Consider the following 12,035-nt stretch of genomic DNA (forward strand, 5'->3'; position numbering starts at 1 on the left):
TTACTGATCTCTTGAGTTGACTTAGTTTATGTGTGTTTTATTTCTTTCTTTGTAGTGACAGTATTTAAGACTATACCTGTACTTTGTGAATAGAGCTTTGGTTTACCTCATAAGTCTTTCTAGTAGTGTTCTCATTTTTATAGTTTATAAAGTAATCTCATTACACTGTAAAAAGTCCTGTTTATCTCAGTATGTACTTAGAAGGTGTTTTATAATTTCAAGGTATAAGGATACTTTTAAGCTTTAGTCATTAATTTCTAGTTACTGCATTGTGGTGCTGCAGTGTTTATGAAGTGTGCTCTTAGTGTGGCAGGTTTGTTTGTTTTTTTAAAATAAAAAAACCCTACTAGAATGGAATATTCAAATGAGGGATATCTTTCAAAATATGCTTATTCTACCTGTGTTTCCATTACTCAGACATTTCTCATCTCTTTTGTTAGAATGCTAAAAGAGTTGGTGAACTCAATAAAAACAAACAAAAAAAGCAATCACTTTGCTTTATAGTTATATTTCTCAGATTGATTAAAAACAGCGTTATTTAGCCATTCACCTTTTCTACCTTACTTTGCTCCAAGTGGTGAGTGACAATTTTCAAAGAGCAAATCTATATTCAAGGGATAAAAAACTCACCACCATTGAAGGTTTTTGTTTTTTTTAACATAAAGAAGCCTAAGCCAAAGAAGACAGAAAGAGAAAATTCCAATTTTTAAAACAATGGCATTAGTAAGACAAGTATCTTCTTTATCCCCTCCCCTTTTTACCCAGGACACATACTGATGGAAATTGCATCAAAGGATAGCATGATTTGTAAAGAGAGATCCCATTACCTATTTATGACCATACATCACAGAATTCATTTTATGTTACTTACCTAAAAGTCACAGTGTTTGTGGCGAGTGGTAGAAGCAAGGGTACCATGTGAACTCATCTGTCATTTAATGACCCTAAATTCTTACTCCAATTGTCACTTTCTTGCTGTGGCTTTGACTGGGTCCTATCCATTTTCGGAGCCTGGGTTTTCTCCAGAGAGTAAGCTTTGTTTTGGGAAATTATCTTATAGACAAATGAGATGAAATATGGAAGCCATTTTGACCTCCCAGAGACAACATCAAGGTATACATTGAGGCACTAGCTATTGTAATTATAACATGGAAAGGATATAGTATAAAATGGTGATATAACAAAATTTAACGCTGCGATCTCATATTCATTTAAAGAATTTCTTTTTGAGATAGTCGTAAAACCTCACTTTGGTTTGTTTCAGTCATCCTGCTCCTCCCAGGAGAAGTTGCATCAGTTACCATATCAACCAACACCAGATGAATTGCACTTCTTATCGAAACATTTCTGTACCACCGAAAGCATCGCCGCAGAGAGCAGAGGCAGGAATACACCCATGCGCCCCCGTTCCCGAAGTCTGAGGTTTGTAGCCCTGATTGAAAAATTTCAATGAGCTGGATAATCTCTTTTCAACCATTTCAAGGGAAGACTTTTGGTCCTGTAATTCATATATGTGTTAATTAATTTATGAACTACTATATATAGTTTTCCATCTACACGTGATATTGTGAATTACCATTGAAAGGCATCTTAGTATTTTTCTTTTAAATTCTTACAATGCTAATTGCTCTGGTAGCAGTAACCATGATGGACTGCAGGGACCACCTAGAGAAACTTCGAGCCATTGGAAATTTCAAGACCATCTAATTATGGTGCTACATCAATTAATATTTTACGAGGAAGAGGCTTGGCTGAAAAGGAAGGACAGCACGTTCAGGTTCACATGTGGAATTCAGATTCCACTTTACGAAAAGCCACCCAGATCTTTCATTCTTTCTTCCCATAACAAGTCTTACTTTCTCCAGGATTATGAGCAAATTGTTAGGAGTTTGTATGCCTTGTATTTTGTGGGTACCATATGTAGTCCATTTGACATTGAGCAGAGCCAGTTTTGTTTTGGCCTTGTCTCAAAAAATTACGTGTATCACAGTTTGGCTCTTCAGGAAGCAGACTCTAACACAGAGACCAGGATGTTTATTAGGGAGTGCTTGGGAAGTACATCTGTGGGAGGTGGGGAGGAAGCAGGGTTGGGCAGAGGGAGAAATCTAGCTGCAGTGCAGACTTGACAGCTGCAGCCAACCCCACAGGGAGCTCTAGGGATGGCACGACCCATCAGAGCCGTCCCTCTGGGCCAAATGGCCCTTCCTTTGTATTCCTGCCTCAGTCCTGGGATGTGGTACCCTGGGAAGGACATGGCCTTGGGGGAGGGGGCTCTGTAGCTGAGGCCATCCCTGAAGGAACTGGCAGCTGAAGCCTTCTGCAATCCCAGCAGCTGGACAACAGGCCCTTCTCTGCAAGGGAAGCAGGGTAGTCCTTCTTCAGGTCCTCCACAGTATGAGATCTTCATGCTGTAGAACTGGTCCGCCTTGACATATTAAGGTTTATTGTAAAACATAGTTTGTCAGGTGTTCAGTTGAGCATCAAAGTTTTCTCAGAAGGGTTTTCCCTTTGTACCCTTCTTATTTAGTGTCATATAGTAAATGCAGCTACATGGCATAATTGTGTTAGATTATTTTGAGATATGGAATAAAAGACCAATTTTACGAATTCATTTAGAGCTGTATTCATTCAATACATATTCATTCATCGTATTTTACCACATGGGTGCCATTTTTGGTTTTATGAAAGGAGTTCCTAGGATATCTACTGCAAGCAACTATGTCCTCTGAGGAATATATAAACTCACACTGAAATTGCCTGACTGTATACCACTAGGAAGGAGCAGGCACCTACTGTTGAAATAGAGAAAACACAGAGTTGTATGCCTGTGTTTCGTACTGTACGCAATGCCTTCCTCAGCATCCCAAATAAATATTTGCCAGGCCAGAAAATGGATTTCAGTGGTGACACCTGTGCCGTGGAAAACTCTTAAACCTCTTCAGTGGTACGTGGCAGAGCGCAGGTGTATGATGAAAGTGTGAAATTATACAGTTCAGCGTGCCCTAGATGTTGCTGTTTGTAGCTACCCTGTCTTCTTTTATGTTGCAGTTCATTAATTGGTTTCTAGAACCACACAAACGCATGCTACATACAAAATATAATCGCAATTTAAGAACGTTTTCTGAACCTTTATATTGTAGCTATAATTAATTTGCAGCATTCCACTTCTGGAGCTTTCTTTATGAACACTATTCAGGGTTTCTGTGCGTTTGTGAGTATGTATGCGTGCGTGTGTGCTAATGACTGATTTTGTAGTTTATTACCGAATATACTTTTCTTACAAAGACTGCATAGTACTTTTGATGCAACCAATTGTTTATAAATGAAAAGCTTATTTTCATTTCATGCTGTGGCAAGTTTAAAAGGGTAATTTGCTTTGCTTGCAGCCCTGGACGCTCTCCCGCCTGCTGTGACCATGAAATAATTATGATGAACCATGTCTACAAGGAAAGATTCCCAAAGGTAATGAGTTGAATTGAAGATGCCTACCATCTAAACAAACGGGCAACCTAGGTTTAGCGTCTGTAAGGTGTTTGTCGTGGGGAGTAATGGTCCAGTCCATTCATGACTCTCTTTATAAAATAGCACCATAGCCTTCTTTAGAAAGACAAAATCACTAAACATTTTTAAAAGCTGCCGAGAACTAGCCACACAGTCCGTGGGCTGAACTGGCTGTAACGTGAATCCCGCTGGTTGTCCTACCCACTGGGTGAGTCTGGTGAGGTACTCCAGAGAGCGTCAGCTTTGAAAGGCCTCTGGACCCTGGTTCTCCTTCTGCCTGTGTTCTAGGCCTGCTGCTGTATGGTCAAGCAGAAATTGTTTTTCTTCCTCAGAAGCCTGTAAATTGGTATGTGTCCTGAAAGTCTTTTACTTTTCTCGCCTGATTTTTCTTTTCTGTGGCTTCCAATCTCTTTAGCAATCATACGTCTAACCCTCTCAACTTAGAAGGAAAGGTCCAGCTGCAGTGTTCCCTGTTAGACCAGCAATTTGGACTGAGCCAGAGAGGCCTTGGCCAAGGGTTGTTGCCGGATGCCCTGGCTGTAAGGAGCTCCCGTCACCTCGTCTCCACAGCTTTTCCACCAGCGTGTTCCTACACGTGTGGGAGAAGTAATGTCTCCATCCTGTTCCTGTCCCTCCCCCATCACCTTTGTAACCCTAGGCAATAGAGCAAAAGGAAATCTTTGGCTTCATAAATCAGGAGTAGAGTACTTATTATTTGTAATGAACCCAACATTGATGTCATTGATTACAGCCATTTTAGCCATTTATCACATGTCACTTGTTCACCAGGGAAATAGATCCTGACTATACTAGTTAATACCGGTTAGGATTTTAGAAGGGAACAGGAGGCAGAAGGAGTCTCCCAGCATATACAATTAATGCAGGCAAGGAACATTGATTAGGCAGTCGGGGATCCCAGAGAATGAAATAAAAGTGGGGAAGGAAATTTTAGATTTATGTTACCAAGGGGATCACCTTGGCCATTTGCCCATGATGTAGCTTTTTGAGGTGTGAGTAAAGATGGTAGAGGATGCTTGTTCCTCGTACATTAAAACACAGCCAAAGGAACAAACTCTTGGCCCACCCTGTGGAACTCCAGCAACGATCCTGATTTTTGAATAGGTAAAAACAGAGCTACAATATTTGATACTTTTGGCAATCTATCTGAAAGAGCCCAAGATCTGAAATGAGAACACAGCGATTCACAGATACTGAGTTATTTGGAGAAGCTTACATGTAGCACTTTACATTTGATAGGGCAGAGGAAAAAAGTAATTATCACCCTGGGAGATTCAGTTTCTCCTATATACCTCAGATCTTTTTCCCACATGATGAGGCTGCTGCTGCTGCTTCTTCTTTCTTTTTTTTTTCCAAATAGACTTTATTTTTTAGGTTCATGGCAAAATTGAACAGAAAGTACAGAGTTCCCAAATGCTCCTGACCCTACCCATGCACAACCCCCTCCCATCAACATCCCCCACCCCCAGCCCAAGAGTGGTCTATTTGTTATAATCGATGAACCTATACTGACACATCGTAATCACCCAAAGTCCATCGTTTACATTGGGATTCTCTGTTGTGTGGTATATTCTGAGGGTTTTGACAAAAGTATAATGATATATATGTACCATTATAGTATCTTACAGAAGGGAGGCTTCTTTTAAATTTAATTTCTAGAATTCTATTTAATAACTTGTGGAGGTCTCTGTAAATGCTAGATAAATGTGACTATTGAGTTGTTTACATATATGTTTCCTTGTATTACATCCGTGTGTGCCTGTCATCTCTAAATAGGCTACAGCTCAGATGGAAGAGCGCCTAAAGGAAATAATCACCAACTACTCTCCGGACCACGTCCTCCCCCTCGCAGATGGAGTGCTTAGTTTCACTCATCATCAGATTATTGAACTGGCTCGTGATTGCTTGGATAAATCCCACCAGGGTCTCATCACCTCACGATACTTCGTTGAATTACAGCACAAATTAGATAAGTTGCTACAGGAGGTATAGACCCTACACCTTATAACGTTTTCTGATTTGTTTTGCTTTTCCCCTGAAACAAGAAAAATTTTATGAGAGCATTTGCTCAGCAAGTTTTAGCCATGAGACAAGAGTTCATATTCCAGGGAAGCGAAGAGGAAGAAGAAAAAAAAAAAATTGATCGCTACTTGCTGTGAATTGATTCTGGTCAACATTTAGAGTAATAGAAAGTTAATGTTAATAACCTTTACAGGAACCTTGGGTCCCAACAATCTATGGCTCTAGGATAAGTGGATTGTGAAGGATTTTGAAGCAGTGATTTTTTTTTTTCCCTCCTTAACCATAAAGTTAGAAATTGCCTGAGTGTATGTACATTATTTGATGATGCTATCTAGTTCTAATATCTGGAAAAGCTAAATGGAAAATTGCTGGCTTCTTCCAGGCCATGTATCCTGTTAATTAACCTGCAGGTGGTGTTGGGTAGTAAACGGCAACTTATATTTTCATTAGTGTCAGTTTTTCTTCTAACAAAATATCCAATTTCTGAAATGACAGATAAACACAGGCCCCTTCCAGGCCTAACACTTTCAGTCCTAGCTCCTGATAACACCCAGGACAGGAAGGGAGTGTGTATAGTGGAATGCAATTAATGCATAATATTGCTGTCCTGACTGAAATTGATCAGCCACAGCCTACAAGTAAAACCTATTTAGCCAATATATTTGGATATATTGTATTTCTGTATCCCATCGGCGTACATTATGCCCATGTAAATAAAATCGTAGGTGGTTTTCTCTAAGCATGACTGTGTAAATAATTGCATGGAACTGAAGGAAAATATTGGCATCCTAATTTTCTAGAAATCCATCTGTCCTTGCGCACCCTGAATTTAGTTGTGGCAAGATGAGGTGATCCCTCTCTCACTAGCAGCCCCCATTCTTCCTCCCTTTCCCATTCTAAACCTGCCAACAGTTTTCTATGCTCCGTTCCCATTTCTCACATTTCAGCCTCTTGCAGCTCACTAAGGGAATGTTTCTCAGGCTGTCTTTGGATGAACACATTGTCTTCAGGTTTTGTTGTCAATTTCCAATTTGTCATGGACCAATTCTACTATAAATTATGATGAAAATTAATTTACCTCTGTGAGATACTTCTTCCTTAATTCCATAGTTCAGTCCCAGGCAATTACCATAATTACTGGTTAAGTTCTGTGGTTCATTCCTTCACAGGCATTCCCTGAAAAGGGTAGAACCCAAAGCTGAAGCTATTTACATTGAAATCCCCCACTTAATTTTGTTTCTGTATGATAGACTTGGCAGGTTGTTTCATGGCAACTAAAAAAACTTAGGGTTTCAAAAATCATCTGAATGCACCATGTAATAGATTAACATTGTTGACTTTTAGAGAAATTTCTCTCTTGGGCAGAGAAGCATGTATACGTGTGTAACATAAAGAGCATTGTCAGGTTTGAATAAGGATGTTTTCTTGTTTATTTTCACAGATAGACATTTTCCTTCAATCCTTTTGTGAAAATTAAAACTGTCTTCAGAATCACATTCACAATGTCCTTCCAGAGTTTGGAGCTAACAGGTCGCAGGGGAACTTGCTCCTTTGGATAGAATCACATTGTGAGGCCTGGCTTTGCCTTCCCGTCGATGCAATTATTGTCAGTTCCCAGCCATGACATTGTGTGCCTGTCTAACCTGCCTCCCCGCCACTGTTCCCATTGTCAATCCTTTGCACACTCAGGCCAAGTCCCCCTGAGGTTGAGTAGCTTGATTTAACTGATGCCTTTTTAAAGTCCTGAGGTCTAGGTCAATTCCAGAGGAAAGCTTTTATGTCTCCATTCTTTTCTTCACTTAGGTGTATTTAGCCAAAGAAAATAAAATGCACAGGAAGCTATAACCTACTCTCAAATCTTAGTCTCAGTATTTTTTATACTGGCCAACACTTAAAGTACAAACACAGGGAATCCAGGAATGCTGGAGCTTGCTGCCGGCAGCCACTAAACTATTTCTCTTCTCATGCTGAGTGTGTGGTTTTGTTTGGTGTTGTTTTAACAAAGTTCCCATCTCCCCTATTGATAGTAGACAAAATAGTATTTGTGTTAGTATAACTCATTGTATGTTTTGGCCTTGGTTGCAGCTGATAATTCTCAGAAGTAAGAAGTTGGAATGAACTGATTATTTTTACAATTTCTGAAATGGAATTTGTGTAATCTGAGCTATTTTTAATTTTTTAAGATATGAAGTTCTTGTTTCTCCTTGAAGAGACCACCAAAACATGTTTAGGCTTTTTAGATTTTCTTTATATGCCTTAATTTATAAAGCAGTAATTATTATAGTAAGAGGATTATCAATCCAGAAGTTAGGTGGGTTTTTTTGCTGCATCTTTAAGGTTTTCTGTTTAGTTTTGATTAAGGATAAACTATAAAAAAGACATATAACCTTATTTCTTGGCATTCACTGTATCTTCCTAAATCCGTTTTTGTTACAAAACAAAAAATGAAAAGAAAACTTAAAAGACAGTTCAAGTATTATGTATGTCTCCTCGTATGTGTTCTGACATCCTTACTGGTTACTAGAACCTATAGTTATAGTTAACAGTTGGTTATCTTTAAACACATTCTATTGTACAGTTATTCACCAATGGTCATCTTCTCTGTGTTTTTTCTTTTAAATGTTAGCTTTTTGGCTTTTCCTGTATGTGGTTTCTCTACCTACATTTTGGAAAGTTGCCTTTGATTTAATGACTTAAATTTAGTAAACATACTACTTCTAAGTATAATCATTTTTCATAGATTTGGTCTGACACTTTTTATGGGCAGGCTAGTTCTTGGCAGAATAAAGCACCTTCAAGAATGACTTTAAATGTTTCTTACCATATCTATGAAATTATATTCTATTGCACCAACATCACCTTGATACTTTTTTTTAATCCTTGAAGGAAAGCAAATCATAAAAATTAAGAAAGCCTGAAAGTGAGCATGTGTAGAAGTTTATATTTAAACTTTTAAACCTTTGGTTTTATATCTGTCTTGATACAGATTTACCTCATTTCTTCAAAAAATATTGAAAATTAAAATGACTGTTAATAAACTAAGTTCTGTCCTCAGGATATCTTTTGTGCTTAGATTTCACATGTTAGGCAACACGTAAAATAAAATTTTAGAAGATTTTGAGTCAGTTAAATTTTACTGAGTTGAGTATCTAGGTATTATTTATTCATTATGTGAAATCAAATTCATATGTATGTATCCAAGTATAAACAGTATTCACTTAACATTTGAAATAAGCAGTGTACAACTTCTTACATATTATGAAATAACTAACTTACATTCTAATAGTGTTGTATATATAAAACATATTTCATGAATGTGTTAAATGCCCAGGTTAACAAAATCAGTCCTTCACTATGTTAGCCATTTCATACATTTAAGAAGTTACGTCTGGAAAATCAAGGTTCCTCATCAGCTGCCCACTCTACTTGCACCATGTACTCAATGTGTCATAAACTTTTAATGTCTACTTCACTCATGGTTCACATTGAGAGCCCTAATATTTGATTTTTAACACAGAGAATACATCAAAGTTTTGCAATTAAAATTTAGCTGATAGACCTGTTTGTAGATAGATATAGACGTTTAATAGTGTCCATTTATGTAGAGATAATGTCTGCTTATCAATCTTTTAAAAGTATTTTCTAAGTCACTTAATTTTTGGATATTTGCAGTTATCTGATTAGCATGCTTTGCTGATTTTCTTTCCCATTTAGGGGAGCAACTCTGTCTCATCATTCTTTTCACTGCTTCCTCGTAGGCTCATGATCGTTCAGAAAGTGGAGAATTGGCGTTTATTAAACAGCTAGTTCGAAAGATCCTAATTGTTATTGCCCGTCCTGCTCGGTTATTAGAGTGCCTGGTGAGTTGCCCCTCGAGGTGATTTTGTTATTTATTGTTAACTGTGGGAAAGCAGGGTCCACCAGAAAGCTCCAATTGCATTTGGCTCCAAAGACAGAGCTAAATAGAAAGAGTCAAGAGAAACAGCAACACGTGAAGGTTGATGACAACAGCCGTGTGTGCTTTTCCTTGTCTGGTTTTCAGTAAAAGTTCTAGGACTTGTGTTGTGTTAAGAGATAGTTGTATCACAGTCTGGTCAAACCTACAAAATGATCATGGAGTAATGTGCTTGACTTTATCTCAGCATAATTTCTATGTTGTAGCTCATTTAGAACACTCGCTGTACCCCACTTTTTTGGAGGTGCCAAGATGCAGAGAGGGAAATCAGAGATACGATATACGGTGACCTGTGGTTATAATTGTTACTTTTAAAATGTGGCATGTTCGAAATAAGTGCTAGTCAGCAGTCCATTTGGAGAATACAGTATGGCCTTATCCAGACCTAAAGGAATGAGACTTTCCAAGATTAGTTTGTTTTATCAATTATACTTTCTTTAGTCAGTGACCATTTTCCTGTTTTAAAATCTTTGCTTTATTTTACGTAATTTTGATTGAGATTTCAGTCAACACTGAACAAAGACGAAGCTTCGAACATAAGAATAGTTTTATGGGGCTTAATGTAGTGTCAAAACTCACTTTTAAGTTTCGCTAATAGTTACTTATAACACTGAGTACAATACAGCTTTTCAGAATTTTACGTACACATATGTACAGACATGGTGATATTGCTTTGGTTTTGCTCTTATTTTAATTAAGATTCATAGTTTTCTATAACAGTGAAATGTTCACAGCCCTGTAAACATATACCTGTGCAGAGTGAGATGTGGTGGAAGGTGAGTCTGGAGGAGAAAGGCAGGTGTATGGTGGAGGAAGGCTTTCCATCAATGGCCGGGACCCTTGGAATCACAGAATCAAAAGCATCATTCAGCACTAAGTGTCTCCGGAAGGATAAAGGGAAAGAAAAATACTCAGGATGCCTCTGGGGGGGAGAACTGTGTGACTGGCAGATGCAGGCAAAAGACTGAGTTTTTCCTGCTCTTCCTGTTGTACCTTTTGAATGATGCACCACAGGCTTGTACTTCCCTGCAGTTGTTCAATTTGGGGGAAAACACCATTTAGCATCAAAACTTGCTTCTCTGGACGGCAGAAGACATGCTAAGAGAGATGTTGCCTTAAAAGGGGAAATGACTTTTTTTTTACGGTAATCACTCTTAATCAGAAGAGAAACAGTAAAAGTACATGTAGCCTATCAAAGATAGAAACAAGTGAGCTTAGAAGTAGATTTGAAGATGTTGCTGCTTTCCATGATGTTTAAAGCTCAAATGAAACTGGAGTTTGAGAGTTTTAGGGAATGTTTCCCCCAACCAGTCATCTTAGGCCTGTAGTCCCAGGCTTGCCTTGTCTGTGGTTGTAGGTTTATATAAAGGGTACTGAGCGTGGACATTGGTTTGGCTTTACTCCCTTTGTAGCATGCTTTTTCATATGGCCTTTAGAAATACTTGAGTAATTCTCAGGTGAAATACTGAGATTTCAGTATATGGGGCACTAATCAAAATGAGAAAAATTCTGGGAATGGGAGGATCTAGGAAATATAACTGAAAACAGTAACTGTGCTTTAAATCTATAATTGTTTACAACACATAAATCCGCGGCATCCGTCTAGAGTGATGTGATCCTAAGATTTTTATTGCATACTAGAAGCAACAGACAGCAAAATAAAGTAACATGCTTAGGAAAAATGTGTTCCCAAATTTTTACTGAGGACAGAGGTAACTGGAAGTACTAATTTCGTATTTTTCTTTCTTAATGTTCACATTATGTGAATATTAATAACTTAATTTTAGAGCTCGGTGATAAAATTTGGGGATTTTTCTTTCTAATATTTTTGGACACCTCTGTACCAAGGGAGTTCCCTACAAAACCTTTGAGAAAAATGCATCCTAACATTACTTCTTTTGTGGCTATTTGTATAGAGAGAGAAACTGAATCTTCTGGATGAGATTCACAGATTTTTAAAACTTTACTAAAAAGGCACAATCAAAAATTCCGACCTGTTCATTTTCAATAAGATAGATATCTTAAGTGGAGCCTAGTACCTTCAAAGTCACTTTACAAGGAAGTTGGAAATGGAAATTATCTTTGGGTTACCAAGTATTTAAAGGTATTGTCTTAGAATATGATTAGGCTTTGAATATGAACTGAAAATTGTATGCTTTTTAAATGAAGTAATCCATCTGCCTTCTTTCTGTATAAATAACTTATTACCATGTATATCCAGCAATTTTACTGTGAATGGGGTTTATGTAATAAAACCGCAGACAATTTTGGCTTGAAGAAGTATCCACCTCTGTTTGTCTTCTGCTAGGAATTTGATCCTGAAGAGTTTTACTACCTATTGGAAGCAGCAGAAGGCCATGCAAAAGAAGGACAGGGTATTAAAACTGACATTCCCAGGTACATCATTAGCCAGCTGGGTCTCAATAAGGATCCTCTGGAAGGTGAGTACCGTGGTTGGGCTAAACTTTTACTTGCTTAGGCACCGTGACCTCATGGAAAAACTTAGTGGCAAATCTTTATTTTTTCCTCATGTTTTGGC

General features: G+C 38.0%; 1 protein-coding gene across 17 annotated transcripts in view; it reads left to right on the forward strand.

Moving 5' to 3' along the window:
• Positions 1-12,035, forward strand: part of MAST4 (microtubule associated serine/threonine kinase family member 4) — a 569,187-nt gene that overhangs the window by 504,626 nt on the left and 52,526 nt on the right. For all 17 annotated transcript variants that reach the window (XM_082372998.1, XM_082373008.1, XM_082373012.1 and 14 more), the window contains 5 exons: positions 1,265-1,422; positions 3,387-3,462; positions 5,296-5,505; positions 9,300-9,401; positions 11,805-11,937. In XM_082372998.1, coding sequence (XP_082229124.1) covers positions 1,265-1,422; positions 3,387-3,462; positions 5,296-5,505; positions 9,300-9,401; positions 11,805-11,937 — 679 coding nt within the window. The remainder of the gene's footprint in view (positions 1-1,264; positions 1,423-3,386; positions 3,463-5,295; positions 5,506-9,299; positions 9,402-11,804; positions 11,938-12,035) is intronic.

Source organism: Balaenoptera borealis, assembly GCF_965194805.1.
Source record: "Balaenoptera borealis genome assembly, chromosome: 2".
NCBI classification, from domain to species: Eukaryota; Metazoa; Chordata; class Mammalia; order Artiodactyla; family Balaenopteridae; genus Balaenoptera; species Balaenoptera borealis.